Below are 17,492 nucleotides of genomic sequence, written 5' to 3'. Positions count from 1 at the left end.
CTACAGAGTGAGATCCAGGACAGACTCCAAAGCTACATAGAGAAACCCTGTCTTGAAAAAACCAAAAGAAAAAAAAAGAATCTAGGGTTTGAAGAGGGGAAAGAAAGAAGAGGCTATGAGGTCAGATGTTGTTTTGTGTCGCCCAGTTCTCAACTAAAGCCAGTCGGCGTGTGATGCTGGAGTGAGCTCAGACAGCTCAGTTCAGCCGTCTGCTGTGTACACTCCTAAAAATGTCACCAGAGCTACCTGAGCATGGGTGTCCTGATCTATACAAAATGGTCTATAAATCTTCCTTGAGGGGCTCTTACGAGGGATGTATTTTTCCTGTGTTATATATTAAAACAGTGATGATATTATTGTGGGTTCTTAAATAATTGTAGATCTGCTATCATCTTGTCTTAATTATTTCTGACTATGTTTAGAAGACAATAAGCTAAACACACTGAAAGACAATAAACATTCACATGAAGTATAATGTACTATGTATTTCATGTGGACACAGCACCCACATGAAAAATATTCATATAACATATTACAAAGGCAGATTTGCTGTTTGGCTTTTGGGGTTTGGGTTTTGCACTTGGTTTTGGTGGTCCCTGTGGTCCCTGTGTTATTAAAGCCTTTGCTGTCATGGTGTCCTAGGAAATGTTCCAGTCTCAGTTCCATCACTCTCTGAGGGTTCTTAACTTCAGGTTACAAGGAAGAACAAATGTATTACTTGATAATGCTGATCTGGACTATTTATCCATTTCCTCAGACACTGCCTAAGGAGAAAGAAATAGCTGGACACTCAGCTCCAGCAGCTAAACTAGATGGGACCTCAACCCACTGATTCTTTTTGTTGTCACTTAGGGTAGTTCTTAGAATTGTCCCAAAGAAGTCTCACTCTAAGCATATAAACTTGGCCAGAAGAAAAAAAAAATCCTTGTCATAAAATTCCTTCTCTTGGGTTTTCCTCTAAAGTTTCTAATAAACTCTAATTTTTGAAGAGGCAATTTATAGCAGAAAGAAATGGCAAGGCAGCCTAGGGAGTTGGACTGGAGCAAACTGGTCCCATAATATCAGGGCAACTCTACCTCTAGATGCCCAGGAAGCTGATGCATCATGGATCCCTGGCTCTTCCCAAGGCCTGGTATTGACCAAAGCAGTGTTTAAGCCATCTTAAGTTCCATGAAATCACTGTATTTTTTAAAGATCATCAAGCCAAAGCCTCTAAACCTATGAGTAGCCCACTTGCAGGAAGATGGGCTCTTGACTGAAGTTGGAAAAAGAGCTTTGGAGACGCAACAGAACGGCCCTCCACCGCCGCTCTCTTCATGGTGGGGAACTCCGCCAAGTCTGGTTCAAAGAAAGCGAAGCACTGAACATTGGCAGGTTTTGCTCCTAATAATAAACGGAACACCGTTTTTCCTTAGAAATCCAAGATTTTAGGCTTACGCTCAATAAGCCTCATTATAAGAAACCCCTAGATGCCACGGTTAAAATGTTACATATAAATGGCCATCCCAAGTTTCACCAATTCTTCAGTGTTTGTCTCTGTAAATGCATTATAGTTTGAAACATAAATAGTAAGAGTCCAGAAAAACAGTGCGTGTTTTTGTATTTCAGTTACCCAGTCCACAGAATGCAGCATACATGTCAAATTCTGCTACTCTTTCCAATTCAAATACAGGAAATCCTGAAGTCACCATCAAGGCTCTGCTTGAGAATATAGTGACATGAGAAGTAGATTTCTTTTACTGTCTTTAATTTTATGTCCAGTAAGAATGCTTGTAGGAGGTGATGATGATACCTATTCACATTTTGTGTTATGTCTGATCAGTTTTGGAACAAGAAACATGATTCTGATCTTCTTCATTCTGCCCATAGCTCTCACCACAGCTCAACTAGCAAGCTTTCACATCTAAGTGTAACTGTTGAGGCCAATTAAGAGAAAGTTATTTTCTTCTGGTCAAAAGAGTAGAATCTACCTCAGGCCTTGATTAGAGACCTAACATTCCAAGCTATCCAAACAGAATTTAACAGAGACATGAAGAGTTTGTACCATAACCACAGCCTTTCTTAGAAGAGAGAGTGTAATCCTTATGTTAAACTTCTTTTAAATGGAAAACAGAGAAATCAATGTCTATGCTGTCACACTAGAAGAAACAGGTGCACTCTCAAAGTATCATTTTTATATAATTTAGTATCTCCAAATGCTTTATGGTTGCTTGAATATCCAGTGTACATAAACTTTGGGTTCACCTATATTTACCATGCTTTATACATATATTTGTTGAAATATTAGATTTCTATGTTTCTGCTTGTCTTAATATACTTAAATCTTGTTTCTAAAGTATGTCTACTGCATCACTAGAAGTAGCTGAATATTCAGGTTTTCAATCAGCTGCTCTACTTGCTTGGATTGACTATAAATTTGTTGACATGTATTGATGACTTCTCATTTTCTTGCCCAGAGATCATTTCTTCTACTCATTTATTTTCAATTTCCCTACTTTCTTATTTGACAATATCACATGAGCAGCGAAACAGAGCCCTCTAAGCTCACAAGGACTGGTATAAACTAATTAGCAGACTTTATGATGGAGACTATTTCCCTCCTACATTACCTGCTTAGACAGGAAACAGGAAAAATCTAGCTCTTGACACACTGAAGCAATACCTTCTTTCAAAACACCTCCTGTTTAGCACTTAGACCTCAGCTCACAATCTTGAACATGGTTTGAATATAGAAACCATCAGTTTGAGGGTAAGGTACAATATAAAAATACCCTCAAGAATGGGTTTTGAGTTAAGAAAATTCTGTATCTTCTTTTATAGTTAGCAGAAAGAAAACCAGCTCTTTAATAAGATGAGAGCTGTTCTGACAGCAAAGGCTGTGTATAACTGGGTTGCAGGAAGTCAGAGAAGTTCCCCACACACAGGTGTGCAGAAGCACTGAAGTGTTACTAACAAACACTAAGTAGAAGTGTTGAATAGTTTGTTATGCGAAGAAGATCCAGAAATAAGAGTGGAAATCAGTGCTGGCTCATTTCATAAGCAGTGGGCCTGACAACCCCCACTGCTTAAAACTCCTCTCTGAAGAGCAAGAGCAATGGGTTAGCTACTCCAGTTGTTGCCATCTAGACCCAGCACAAAAATAAGCCTACTCTTCTCCGTGGATTCTGAATAACCAGGTCATTACACGGTGCATCTAAATTCCAGGGTTACCCTGATTCCATTTTGGTCAGATTTTACTCAATACTAGGTTGTTTGATTTTCTTGTGTGTCCTTACCATGGGTATAATTTGCTAGGAAAAAAAATTAGTCAAAATGTATACAATACTTAAAAGAGCAAGAGAAGCCAAAACAATCCTGTATCCTCACAATCTTTTCTATAGAGGTAGTTCACTAACTTCAATGACAATTTTCAGTGTAGAAACATCTTAATGCAGAAGATCCCCAACTACCCCATAGCTAATATACACAGACATAAAAAAACAGATGAAGTGCTGAAGTGTCGTCTACAATCTCTCTACCATCGCTACAGTCTATACCTTATGCATTTAGGGATAAAACTTGACATATTACCCATTGGAGCAATATACATAAATATCCCTACAAAAGAAAGCACTAAATATTTTAACAGTTTGCTTCAAACTTTAATGATTTGCAGATGGCCTCTAGATCTTAAAATGTATAGAAAGATATTTTACAGCTCTGCCTAAATATAAATAATACATCCATCTAATTCACGAATGGCAAAGGCTCATCCTTCTCCTGATGAATATGCTCATCGTCCATGGCTGCCAGTGAAAATTATAAGGATACACTATAATAAAACATGGTGCCCCTGTGTAGAGATAATGGGAAGTAATCCATTCCATAAAAACAGTAATTAACTTGCAGTCTTTCCTTACTGCTGACCAGTTACTATGGTGCTGAAGAATACTTACAGATTGAAAAATGCCTTTAGATTGAGGTTGATAAAGTTATATTTCTCATTTATCTAGGTAGAAATTTTCAAAAATGCCATGTTTCAGAAGAGACATTGAAGACAAAACTGTGTGTGTGTGAGTGTGTGTGCCTGTGTGTGTGTGTGAGTGTATGCCAGAAAAGAATATCATGTGCCCTTGTCTATCACTGTCTGCCTTAATCCTTTGAGTCAGAGTCTCTCACTGAACATGGACCAAAAGGGGGGGTCACCATGAGCCCTAGCAATCCTCTGTCGCCAGCCACTCCCACAGCAATGGGGTTGCAGGTAACATGAATCTCTAAAATGGTCTTATAATGAAATACCCGGAACCAGATATTGGGGTGAAAACTGAAAGATCAGAGAGACAAAGGAACAAGTCATAGCCACCACCTCTTACCTCACCAACTCCTCAGCCTAAAAAAGCCTCAGCCGATAGGCCTCTAACCAAAAGGGACACTTCTGCGCTTCTGCCGAAAAGACTTTAGTTCCTGTCTCCTCACACCGTATATACCTTTCTCTGCCCAGCCGTCACTTCCTGGGATTAAAGGCGTGTGTGCTTCCCAGTACTGAGATTAAAGATGTGTGCCCACCACTGCCTGGCTCTGTTTTCTCTCCTAGACTGAGTCAATCTCATGTAGTCCAAGGTGGCTTTGAACTCACAGAAATCCAGATGGATCTCTGCCTTCGGAGTGCTAGGATTAAAGGTGTGTGCCACCACTGCCTGGCCTCTGTGTTCAATTTAGTGGCTTGTTCTGTTCTCTGAACTTCAGGCATATTTTATTAGGGTACGCAATAGATCACCACAGTTGCAGGCATGCATGTGGCCACACCTAGCCGTTTACACTGATGATGTAAGCCAAACCCAGGTACTCACGCTTGCACAGCAAGCTCTCTTACCCCCTGAGCCATTTCTCCAGCCCAGACCTTCTATCATTAAAAAATAAACACAGAAGGAATTGAGCAACCACTTGCTTGGAGATGGTGTTACAAATGTGTCGTCAGCATAGTCAAGCAAACAGAAGCCCGAAAGCACCTACATGTTTTCATAAAAGCACTAGAGAAAAAACTGCTAATGACAATGGAAGTGTTTCAGTTTACAATATAAGGTGTTTCACTTTCCTTAAGTTTAAATTTCACAAATCATTCTCTCTTTCTTTTTAACTTCTTATTGATTCTTTGTGAATTTCACACCATGCGTCCCAATCCCATTCATCTCCCCGTCCCCTCATCTCTGACTTCTGTCCATGCAACCTCCCCTACCCAAAGAACAAAATTTAAAAGTAAAACCAAAAAAAAAAAAAAAAAAAAAAAAACCAAACAAACAAATCTCAGTGTGGAAGCTGTAGTGTGGCCCAGTGAGTCACACAGTGTACCCTTTAGTCCACACACCTTTACCTGTAAATCTTCATTGCAAAGAGTCATCGGTCTGGTTCAAGGTCTCTGGCTTCTGCTACACTATCAATACTGGGCTCTCACTGGGGTTCCTCTTGGATATCCTGTTGCTGCCTTGTGTCATGGAGATCCTGGAACTTTAGATCTACAGGTCCAGTCCCTTCACACACTCAAGCAGTTCATAGATGAGGTGGAAGTTGGGAGTGGGCTAACTCATAGCCCTGGTTCTGGGCCTGGGTGGTAGCTGGAATGGTCACCCTGCCAGCTTTCCCTCACCACTTGGGCAAGCTCTCCAGAACTGCCCCAGCTAGCTCACCCAATGTAGTGGACCACAAGGAGTGGAACCAGTTCTCCTACTCACATAGCCCTGGGTCCTGCTCACCTGCACTCACGCCACCAGGGCCAGCTCTACTGTTTTGTCCAGGCAAGGTACAGGGCTATATGGATTGGAATAAACTTACTATGTGGCTATCTATATAAGGGATTTTAAAATAATCTTTAGTCTTTCAATTGCATTATTGTGGCAATAAAAATGTATGGATGTTAGTACAACAAAACAACCCTCATACTCTCAGTATATTATAAAAGTGCCTGACAGAATGCATTTGTTGAAATTTGCATTTGGTTTGGAAAAATGTTTAACAATTGAACACGGCCATATTTTAACTTTTAAGCCCTCATGTGGAGAGAGTATCGAGGTATTTCAGCAATTTGTTCTCAGCGATGTTATGCTTTGAAATTCAAAAAATAGAGGATTTCTTCTCAGATTATTTTATGATCAATGTCCAGGCTCTATGCAAGTAAAATTAAAGCTTCTGAGAACTCATGTCCACATCGGTGGCTGTTAAAGATGTAGGAAATTGCGTAAAAGCATAAAAAGCTCTGGGTAATTTTGCAGTTTCATCTCTAAACATAATTGTAAAGATGTCTTTCAGTTCTCTCTCTGTCTTTCTTCAGAAGCATGGCCTTTTAGTTCTTGCCCTTTTAAATTCCTTTGCCTACTGTAGCTTTTCTGGTTAATGTACTGGTTGATCTTACCCAGCACAGAAGGTATTTACAGGGGTGCTTGCTTTTATCTATATTCACAGAGAATGCTAACAAATTAGAAGAAAGTGCCAGAGAACACCACATACCTTGCCCGGAACATTACAATGGCTTCTGCATGCACGGGAAGTGCGAACACTCCATCAACATGCAGGAGCCATCTTGCAGGTAACATTTTCTTTCTTAAACCTTTAAAAAGCATAAAGTAAAAGTGTAGAAACTAGCTTTTAAGTGTTAGTGGAAGATTGGTTTACATTCTGCTTAAATGAGGAAGCAGCATCAAAGTTTCTCTACCTCTCCTACACACACACACACACACACACACACACACACACACACACACACACTAACCAGAAGGTACGTGTACCTTATACACTCAGTGTACTGCACACCACTCTGTTCTTGCAGTATAATTTTAAGGGCATGGGCCACTTTTTGCTCACCATCCTTTCCTCTGGGTGCAGAGTTGTGCTTGGCCCTTCTCCCTTAGGATTTTGGGGAGGTTATTTCCAAAACCTTCCAGATCCCCTATGAACTGTATGGTTTTGCTGGGCACTGACTCTCTTCTCTGTAGAGCCTGGTGTCATGAGATGATTGGCTGCCATACCTCCAGTTCAAACTCAGAAGAGACACAAAGAAATTGCTTGTCTGAGTTGAGTTTATAAATATAGTTTATAAATATCTACTCATGTCTAGAACATACAGAGATTATTTCTGAGATGGCAAATCAAAATGAAAACGTATCTATATTTAAATTAATATACAACTGGCATATGATGAAATTGATTATGATATATATATATATAGAGAGAGAGAGAGAGAAACAGCATTGTCTGTGTCTCTGTCTCTCTCTACCTATCCCTTTCTCTCTGCCTGTCTTTTATCCACAACTGTCTTCCATGCCTGTTTCCTTTCACAGAATACACTGGAGCTTTCCTGTTCTTCAACAGGCAGAGTGAACATGACAGAGAGACCTCTGCTGCCTCTCCCTCCACAGCAGTCATTAAATTAAACCCTCCAGATATCCACGGAAAAGTCCGCAGGATGTAGTTACAAGAAATTCAAAGTCAAGTACTAGAGGCTCTCCACAAACAATGACATATTGATCTAATTTAGTGTATTTTCATACCAAATGCTTATTTCGATATGGAAAATTGTCTATGTGAACTTTTGGTTGGGAGATTGATTGAGTGAGAAGCATAATTCATTCTAAGAGGATGCTCACACTAGCTTGGTTTGTATACCTGTATTGCCTACACCAAAATTTTTCTCTTCAAAACTTTTGAAGAGAATATCAAAAAAATTTCTCTGTTCAAAACTAATGACTTTATGGCCATCAAATTTAAGAAATTACTCCTGCTATATCTCTGACTCAATAATTTTTCAGCATTTCTCTAACAATGGCATAGAAAATGTCTAAAAGAGACAGCCTTATTTTTTTTTTGGCACAGTTTCATTAAGCAATATGTAAACATGTTAACTGAGGTTAAAGAAACCAATTAAAATAAAAGAGTTGTGGGCCACAACTGACCAGATACTGTTCTTCCTTCCAGATGTGATGCTGGCTACACTGGTCAACACTGTGAGAAAAAAGACTACAGTGTTCTCTATGTCGTTCCTGGCCCGGTCCGGTTTCAGTACGTCTTGATTGCAGCTGTGATTGGAACAATTCAGATTGCTGTCATATGTGTGGTGGTCCTCTGCATCACAAGGTCAGTAACTGTACTTGGGCATCATCCAAGCTAAGGGCAGCTTTTGTCCTCCCTGGGACTCTGAGTCTCTTGGTGGGCTGACTGTAGTCACTCGTTCTCCATGAGTTCCTCATCGTAAGAACATTTCACTAGCAAAGTACAAAGGCATGGGTTTTCCTACAGAACAGGCACAACTTACTTTACTCATTTTTATATTATGATGAGGATTGTTTATGTCCTAAGATTATTTTCCTCTCTAACATGTAATGTCAGCCTCTGTTTAAACACTCTTTTCTCTTTTATCTGTAAAAGGCCACTTTTCATTCAGACTATGAACCAGTATATCTTTACCTACTGAAATCACTAAACCAAATGTGGTAATAGATATTATATAAGGTCTAGAAATGCTTAAATTCTAGCTCTCAATAATAGCATTCATATTTCCAAGTAGAACCTTTGGACACCATCAGTGTTAACACACTCGGTGTCAACAATAAATGCTTCTTCACTTTAAGATGGTAAGTGCTAATCGCAATATTTTAAATGTAATGAGAAAGATTGTGTTATGAAAACCTTTGGTACATTTCTGAAACAGCAGCAAATACCACACCTTAATAGTAAATTCCAAGCCCAGGAAAAAGGTAATTTTTATTTGAACAGGGATGAGATAGAAAGGGAAGAGAGATTTCATCCAGTTTCAACAGGAAATTGAACCATGACTCCTGAGTGATGCCTGAGGTTCAGTTTGAGATGAGGAGCAAAGACAGGGATTTGTTGGACCTCTTGAGTGTGCAAATGTGTGGTAGGTAAGAACTAGACTCTAAACCTAATGCATCATTCATGTGACAGCCAAAAAGCCAATGTAGATCCTTAAAAAGAACTGAATTCACAATCTTTTTTAAAATGTCCGAAGAACCTCTTTAAAGTTTTTATCAGATCCATAAGACATTAAGACTTTCAGTCATTTATACAGTTCTATAGTGAATCAGAGAATTTCCCTAAAAATTATTTCTAAAAATGGGAAAATAAGAAGCATCATGAAATTAAAACATAAAAACTATAATGTATCTTGGCATCGGTATTACATGATCTTCTTCAAAGATAAGTGTGGGATCTGCTCTTTAAAAAGACAAAATATAGCTCATAAATCCTCACCTGGCCTTCAGGCATAAGGGAAGGTCATCATTGGAGCTTGGTGCTGCCCTAAGCCAAGTAGAGTCTACCATCTTGACTTTCATGTTTAGATGCCAAGTGAGCCAATGAATTACATGAAAATAAATGCAGAGGACAGAAAGACAACTTGAAAACCAAAAATAGTGAGCACGAAAAGAAATGATAGAGAAGAATCTAAAACACAGAAAACTGTATCATACATCAGGGTACATAGAAAAATAAAACTCATATTCATATTCAAGCAATAACAACTTGATTGCTATTTCATATAGTGAAGAAAGCCAAAATTTCAATACTTCAGACATGTCTTCAAATAAGCCATTAATCACATTTTTTCATTCCTATACATAACTAGCATATGGAGACCTTTACCAGGAATTGTGTGTTTACAAGTTATAATTGTGTCAGATGTTTATATAGTCACTTGTTTGAGAGCACAAGTGTACATGTATACACACTTCACAACATTATAAAAAATGAATAGTTATCCTCACTTTCCTGGCTGAGATGCTGAAATATGAGTTATCAAATACTGAGTTACACAGCTGAGTGATGAAGTCAAAATGGTGTCTGTCTACTGCTTCGGCTTTGCACTCAACGCTACTCCTCTGCCTCAGCTGCTCGTGATATTGTGTACACTTCTGTCATAGACTGCCTCTGCTAAGCTCCCAGTTTGAGTAAGCTATGTCTGCTACATTTTCAAGGTATTTCTTCATGCGAGAACTAAGCAAAACACTTCTCTATCTGCTTTAGGGGAAGAGAAATAGCACATCAGCCCTGTTTGCATTGTTATAATGTATTATATAAATCTTCCCCCTTGTACAGCCAAACCTTGGAAACACTTTGCAGAAAAAGTGTCACTCCATATGTCACACCAGCATCCAGGGTAGATTCATTCCATTCTTCCAAAAAGAATGTGCTGACAAAACAGACTCTGTAGCTAGGCCCACCTCTGACCCCAAGAAAGCCAGTTTTCCCGGTGACCTGGCCAGCCTTGTTTGTCAGGACACATTCCAAAATACCCAGATGCGAGACAGTCTACAGAATTATTCCTAGCATAGATCTTCTCATTGTCTTCAATTTTCTCTTAATGTTGGTATCATCTGGTCTGTTCTCTGTTCTGACGTCCTATCCTTTCTCTCCTGTCCTACCCATTTCCCCTGATTTTGTTTCTCCTTTTTTCTGTCTATTCAAGAACCTGCCTCTCATAAAAATATGAATATCTAGAGACCTGTTCCAAAATGAAAAGAGTTGTCCCACTGAGAAGGTGGATTATCAGCTTTTTACTTCCATCTCCCACTTAATGAAAATGTGACTTCCCAGATCCATGTTTCTTTTTGATGGTTATATGGCCCCAGCAACTACACAAAAATGTGCTCACACCTACTACGTAGGTGTGTGCATGTGTACGGATGTTTATATACATATTTTCCACTGTACCACTCTTAGTTTTAATAGAATTTTATGTTAGCTTTATATTGCCCTTGCTTGCATGATCAAAGAAATCTGTTATTATAATAAAAATACTACATCAGCGATTTTCAGATGTTACTGAATATTAGCCTTTTATAGAAGCAACATAATTGGTGCCAATTTTTGTCTCTAGCTTTATGACATTAATGCAAGACAATGATATTAGGCTAAACCAAAGCAATATTCCTTTGCATTTACTTATCGGGTGTTATCAGCTGGTTCGTTCCGCTGTGATGGGATCTTAACTTGTAGCACTGAATGTCAATATAACACTCATCGTTAAGACGTTTAGATATAAAGTTGTTGAAGACCTTTAAAGAGAGCTGTGATAAGCTTGGGACTCGCCTGTTCCCATTGTGCTGAGTCAGTCCATTACGCAACATAATGAACAGACTTAAGGAATGAACGGAGAAGGGCAAGGTAGAAGTATTTCTCTTCAGCTTCTACTTCTGTTCTTCAGTTCTCAACAGAAGCCTAAAGACAACTGCAAGGAGAAGCAAAAATAATAATAATAATAATAATAATAAACTTTTTCAAGTATTCCCAGTTTCTACTAGTAATCAGGGTTTTTTTTTTTTTCTCTGAAATACTTTAATCATTTGCTTCTTCAGCTTCTCGCTTTGACTATAGGACCGAACTTTAGGTAATCGCATTAGACTAAGATCTGTAAACTTTCCAACCTTCTAGGAAATGCCCCAGAAGCAACAGAATTCACAGACAGAAGCAAAATACAGGGCACTACAGTTCAGACAACACAACAAGAGCATCCACAAGGTTAATCTAGAGGGAGCATGTTTCCCAGTGGCCGGACAACCGACAGCTTGGACTACACAATACAGTATTAGAGACAAAAGAATAAGACGAGATCTACACATGTTGCCTTGCGTTTGTGGTAATCTACACCAATGAAAACATGTACTACAGCTATATTTGATTATGTATGGATATATTTGAAATAGTATACATTGTCTTGATGTTTTTTCTGTAATGTAAATAAACTATTTATATCACACAATATAGTTTTTCTTTCCCATGTATTTGTTATATATAATAAATACTCAGTGATGAGAAAAAAAAAAAAACGGCATTCTTAAATTTGCAGTAATTCTTAGCTGGAAACACTGTCCAACTAGCCCGGGCTCTGCAGACAGCAGCATTTCATCCTTCTGTGCATCTTCAGACAACACAGTAGTTTGCACAGGACTCTGTAGCTAGGTTTTGAGTGATTTCAAGATCAAGGGAAATGATGGTTATTGGAAAGAGAAAAAATTATTTACTTTATTGAGGAAGCATAAACTATGTCAGACACTTGAATCATCTCTGCTTCATCTACTTTCTTCCCTGCCTTCCACCTCCATTCTCAGAACAGAAAGATCTCTGGCACATAAATTAAATAAGAGAAGAAGGGGGGGAAAGTGTTTTATGACTCAAAATAGAATGCAAAGAAGATACTTGTCTTTATTCGGAAGCGGCATAACTCAGTCAAACACATCTACCCTCAGGTTCTAAGTAAGGTATACATTAGGTATATAAACAGTGGGCAAATTTGTTCTGTTTCTGTGAGCAAAAGTAACAGCTAGGAGAAAACTGTAACTGCATCAGTAAGTGTGAAACTAAACCTCAGCTGCTTTAATCCCAGCACTTGAGAGGCAGATGCAAGCGGATCTCTGTGAGTTCAAGGCCAGTCAGGTCTACAGAGCTAGTTCTAGGACAGCTGAGGTTACACACACACACACACACACACACACACACACACACACACACACACACACACACACACACAAAACTGTCTCAAAAAAGAAAAAAGACTTTTGCTGTGTTTATATCTTATAGGAAAAGAAGTTAGACTCTCACAAACAAATGCTCTCATTAGCACCTTTATGGCCCAAAGAACACTTGTTATTTGAAATTGAAAACAAAAAGACAATGTTTCATGACAATGGAGAAATATGTTTTGAGCATATTTGTATGAGAAAGAAAAATCCCTGAGAATCTAATGGAGATGTTGTCAACCCCTGTCAGATATGAGCAAACAGGTATGAATGATCACTTTATTTGGGGAAGGTAAATTGTAAAAATTCTCAAAGAGTAAGATGAAATACCAAACTAAGTAATTTCCTTACTATCGTTTACCTTTGAGTAGTTCCTGTAGCACATACAGATGCTTCAAATAAAGCTTTCTCTGTCTTCCTCAAATGACTTCTTCATGGTCTAAAAGAAATGACACCCCCTCCTTTGTTAGAAAACAAAAAAGACACATCAACTCAAAATGTTCTGGATATAAAATATCCTATAAAAAATAAGGGTTTAAAGTGAAATTTAAGGCCTTTGTTAATATATAATGACATTGACAATCTATGTAAGACTTAGGACATTGACAAATGTGATTTTCTAGATTATCCTAAATTGGAAAAGTGTGACTTTACTGACATAGCCATCACTTACATGTTCCTATGAATAGTTCTCTGGATACCCATATACAACAAATCCTTGCTAAACTGCCTGGAAAGTTCATCTGTTTAACATGCACAGAGATGTAAGTAGCCCTGGTTTTCTTTGTATGTTAGTAGCTGTGGCAAATAAACCCTTCTCCCCAAAGAAGAGAAAAAGAATGTACTAACCATGGTGATGTACATGTTCAAAGAAACAATACCACTGACCTTTGGTTCCAGAAATTACGAAATGACTGACTTTGTTATCAGTTTATGCATCACTATTTGTAAATTTTTATCAGCGATCATAAACCTAAGCACTGGGAGAGTCCTCTGTACCTTTCTGCCCACGTCCATGCTCACCTACACCATGAAAGAACGACTTAAAACTTGTATAACAAATCCCAAATGAGTGTTTGCTGTGTGCTAGCTGCTGTTTCAGTTCCTAGAGAGAGAGAAATAAAACATGGTGTCCAATCCACAGGAGCTCACAGTCCAGGACCAGCGGAATCATCTGACTTCTCCGAACACATCTCTCATTATCTGCAGTTTCATTATTGTACCATTCTAGTTATCTAGATGATCCTTCCTCATACTGAGTTAAAACGCACCCATCTGCAGTTTCTCAGAACCTTGACTCCTCTCAAGGGCAAAGGAACGATGGTGTGTATTTAAAATATAAAGACAGAAGCATGTTTTCTTATTCACTCCAGAATTCTACAATTATTTTCTTCTTCAAGCAATCATTCATAATTTCCTCTTCTGCTCGTCATGTGACACAATCCCACATTCTGCAGGCGTCCACATCATTCACTCCTGACTTAACCTAGACTCGACTTTGTCAACAGACCTGTAGAAGCATGGAGTTTACACAGCACAGTCTGATAAAGCAATGTGATCTGATGAGTCCAATAGACAGAACAACTTGCCAAAAGCAAATGTAAGAACCATACTCCCTGCCTTGGTAAATTCTTCCTGTGCCCACAGTCCTCCTGTGGAGCCCTGAGCAAATCATTTCACATCTTAGAACTGAATTTTGCCATATATAGGTCACCTGATCACCTGACGTCTAAGCTTCTGCATGCTCAGAAAAGGCACTATATTTTTATTATTGCCATCAAAGACACATTAATTGTTACAGATGTTTATTGTAAGCATAAATTCAAATTGCTTTTAAATAAATATCTAAAAATCCACTTCAGTATACATTTACAACACATTATATATTTACTGAGAGTCTCCAATTACAAGCCCTGTGCTAGTCTGTGAGGTGGCGATGAAAAGTATCTGAAGAAAACCCTCCCTGAAAGACACTCACTAGCTACCCATCCTGCTTCCTTGAATTGCAGTTCTCCCAGACCCAGGGGGGAGTTTGAGAGGTAAATGAAGGATAACACAGAAGTAACAAAGGCAGTGCTTGGGAATCTGGACCCTCCAGGATGGTCCTCTTCACAACGGCATACAGAGAATGGCTTCACTCTCCACACATGTTCTGGTGTCTTGTTTCTGCAGTTTTGTGCCCTCCACGCCATCCCCATACCCTTGTCTTCACAATGCTCAGGGAAAGTAACAGATTCTCCTAGAAGCCCCCGTAACACCTGCCAGTCTCCTGATTCTGTTGGGGGATTTTTCTGTATTGGGCCACATTTCTTCATTCAAGTCATTCTTTCTCTTAGCCTAAAAGCAGTGTGACTCTAAAGAGACCAAGGCTTGCTAATGTTTTCCACTTATTCTACAAGCATTTACTAGGTGTCTATACTACGCCTGACAATATTCTTGGCCTGTGGTGTTGCATGGGGTAGGAGTGGGTCTCTGCTTTCAGAGGAGGTAAAGGTGAGTGATAGGCACGGATTTATCAAGCCACAAAATTTAAAAAAAAAAAACTTTAAGTTCTGCTCAAAGAACTAATAAATAGAGTGAAATATTTCAGGGTGCCATCATTAGTAGGGGTGTGGCTTCAAAGTGAGTATAATACTGAAAATTTGGCCTCTGAAATAAGGCAGATGTGGGTCCCAACTTAAGGCCTACTTTATTACCTACTTAACCTTGGGCAATTTGCCCGAGTTTCTTATGCCTCCTATTTAAAATAGAGAAAGCAGCATCTTCCCGATCACACTGTGACTACTATAAGAAATAAAAGAGCAATCAATGTTTGAGCTTGGAACACTGGCATGCACAAAGTAAAATGGAAATATATGGAAATACTTTGTAGGGCTATAATAAATATTTATGGTAACAGTAAATAGTTATCATAAAGCATACTTTATCAGCAGAGCAGTGCATGATGGGAATCATACAGTCAGAGTCAGACAGAATCCAACAATCACAGTCACTCAAAGGAGTGCTTCTTGTGTCTTTGGAAACAAGAAAGCTGTTTTTTTGTTCTGGGGAATGAAGGCAATATAGAGATCAAAGATCAAAAGGGATCCAACTCATCTAATCCCCCCAAATTCATCCATCAGTATCATGTCTGAAAAAGGGGAACGTCATTCTTTTCCTTTAAAATCCTGATAGCACGCAGCATTGGGCCTGTTGTGCTCTCTAATCGAGATGAGTCAGTGTCCTCGAGGAGAAGCCAGTGCGGGAAACTGGACTATGACAAAGCTTATCTCAAAGTCACATTAGACTCCACTAATGTTTGTCCTCGAATGCTGTTTGCCAAGTCAGGCCGCACCTGGATAGACTGCTCTTCCTCAATTACAGGAGACATTTCACTTCCATAATTAATCATCTGGATATCAATAATGAAAGCTTCTTCATTGAATTAATTGATATCTCTATATGAGCATCCACAGGAAGCACACATAAAAGATAGAGGAAGGATGAAGGGTTATATGAAGTAATGGGATTAGTTTTATAACCAGCACATAAATCTGTGACTGTACATGGCCCTTTGAAGTCAGCATCAGAACATATAAGATGTGCTGCCCATCCAGCCTCACCACGGTTGGAAATCTGCTTTACTGGTTCAGCTATTCTAAGGATACAACCTTGGTTGAGCTCCACAAACGGTAAAAGGGCTAACTTGAGTATCTGTATACTTTTAGTCTTTCAGTTAGTTGTCATTACTAACCTTCCATGAGGTAAGAAGTGAAAGAAATAGCATTTGCCTTGACTTTCCCAATCCAGGAAGGACAAAAACTTAAATGAGCTAACAGAGCAAAATCAGGTACTGTGGCAGGAGTAGGCCAGGCCCTGTGCTGGGCAGACACTCCCGCCTTCCTGATCCAGTAAAGGCATTCACTCCACACAAGGCTTGGGCACAGTAACTACCCTGAGAATGCAGCCCTCTGGACCCCCACAATCAAACCCATTCTTTGGGGTGTATTTTGAGATGACTCCATGCCCTTCCTCCCCATGCATGTCTCCTCTTGCTGGACTTCCTCTCATTCTCAGAATGCTACCCACCTGTCTTTTCTTCACTGCAGGGAGCATCCATCCTTTGTTACAGCCCTTCGGGGCACAGTCCAGCTTAGTTCTTCTCCATGGGCCTAGACCTTGAGAATAGGAGTCTTTTATATGAATCCAGCTTTTCATGAACATAAAGAACAGAGCAATGTCCCAGATTGTCATCACTGTACATCAGATAATTAATAAATATACTAAGAAATTCTGTCCAATTGATATTGAAGATTAGACTATGTAGCTAAACCCAAACAAAAAAATAATCATACAAAGACCAAGAGAAAACATTATTGTATTTGTGGGTATCATTTCTGATCATTTCTATGGATATATATTCAAACATGAACACAATAGAAAATTTAATAACAGGTTTGAAGACCTGATTTCAGTTCCTAGAAAACACATAAAAAAGAGCCAGGTATGGTGGCATGTACTTATAATTCCAGTGCTTCGGATATAAGGACAAGCAGAGCCCTAGGATATGCTAGTCACCCAGCCCATCCTACTTGCTGAAAATAATAGATAGATAAGACATAGATAGATAGATAGATAGATAGATAGATAGATAGATAGATAGATAGATAGATAAACAGATAGAGTGAGTAAGTGAGTGAGTAGTACCAGAGGTACAGTACCATGACACCCAAGGATGACCTCACACACAGGCATGCATGTGCATGCACTCAAACAAGAACACATGCACATACATTAACATATACACACACAAAATATATTACCTAAGTAAAGGAATATACAAAGAGCTGCCAGTCGTTGCTGGCACTGAAGTTGCCTAATAGAAAGAGACGTTGGTTGAATTTCCCTGAACAGACTGGTCCAATAAAGACACTTTATTCTACTATCACACTTTGCCACATGCTATTCTACAACACTTCGGCCAACAGGGAGCACACTTCCCTCCTCACAGAG

At 39.1% G+C, this 17,492-nt stretch overlaps 1 protein-coding gene across 2 annotated transcripts in view; it reads left to right on the top strand.

The window, feature by feature from the left end:
• The window catches only part of Tmeff2 (transmembrane protein with EGF like and two follistatin like domains 2), a 375,139-nt gene that overhangs the window by 256,169 nt on the left and 101,478 nt on the right, over positions 1 to 17,492 (top strand). Inside the window, exons 8-10 of one of the 2 annotated variants that reach the window (XM_052749439.1) lie at positions 6,436 to 6,559; positions 7,945 to 8,103; positions 11,416 to 11,743. In XM_052749439.1, coding sequence (XP_052605399.1) covers positions 6,436 to 6,559; positions 7,945 to 8,103; positions 11,416 to 11,512 — 380 coding nt within the window. In that variant the 3' untranslated portion in view covers positions 11,513 to 11,743. Of the gene's footprint in view, positions 1 to 6,435; positions 6,560 to 7,944; positions 8,104 to 11,415; positions 11,744 to 17,492 lie in introns of those variants that run through there. The other variant, XM_052749440.1, reaches the window with a different exon arrangement.

This window comes from Peromyscus californicus, unplaced genomic scaffold (assembly GCF_007827085.1).
Source record: "Peromyscus californicus insignis strain IS unplaced genomic scaffold, ASM782708v3 Scaffold_21__1_contigs__length_65335640, whole genome shotgun sequence".
Taxonomy (NCBI): Eukaryota; Metazoa; Chordata; class Mammalia; order Rodentia; family Cricetidae; genus Peromyscus; species Peromyscus californicus.
The sequence above is the reverse complement of the archived record's forward strand: the minus strand, read 5'-3'. Positions and strand labels throughout refer to the sequence as shown.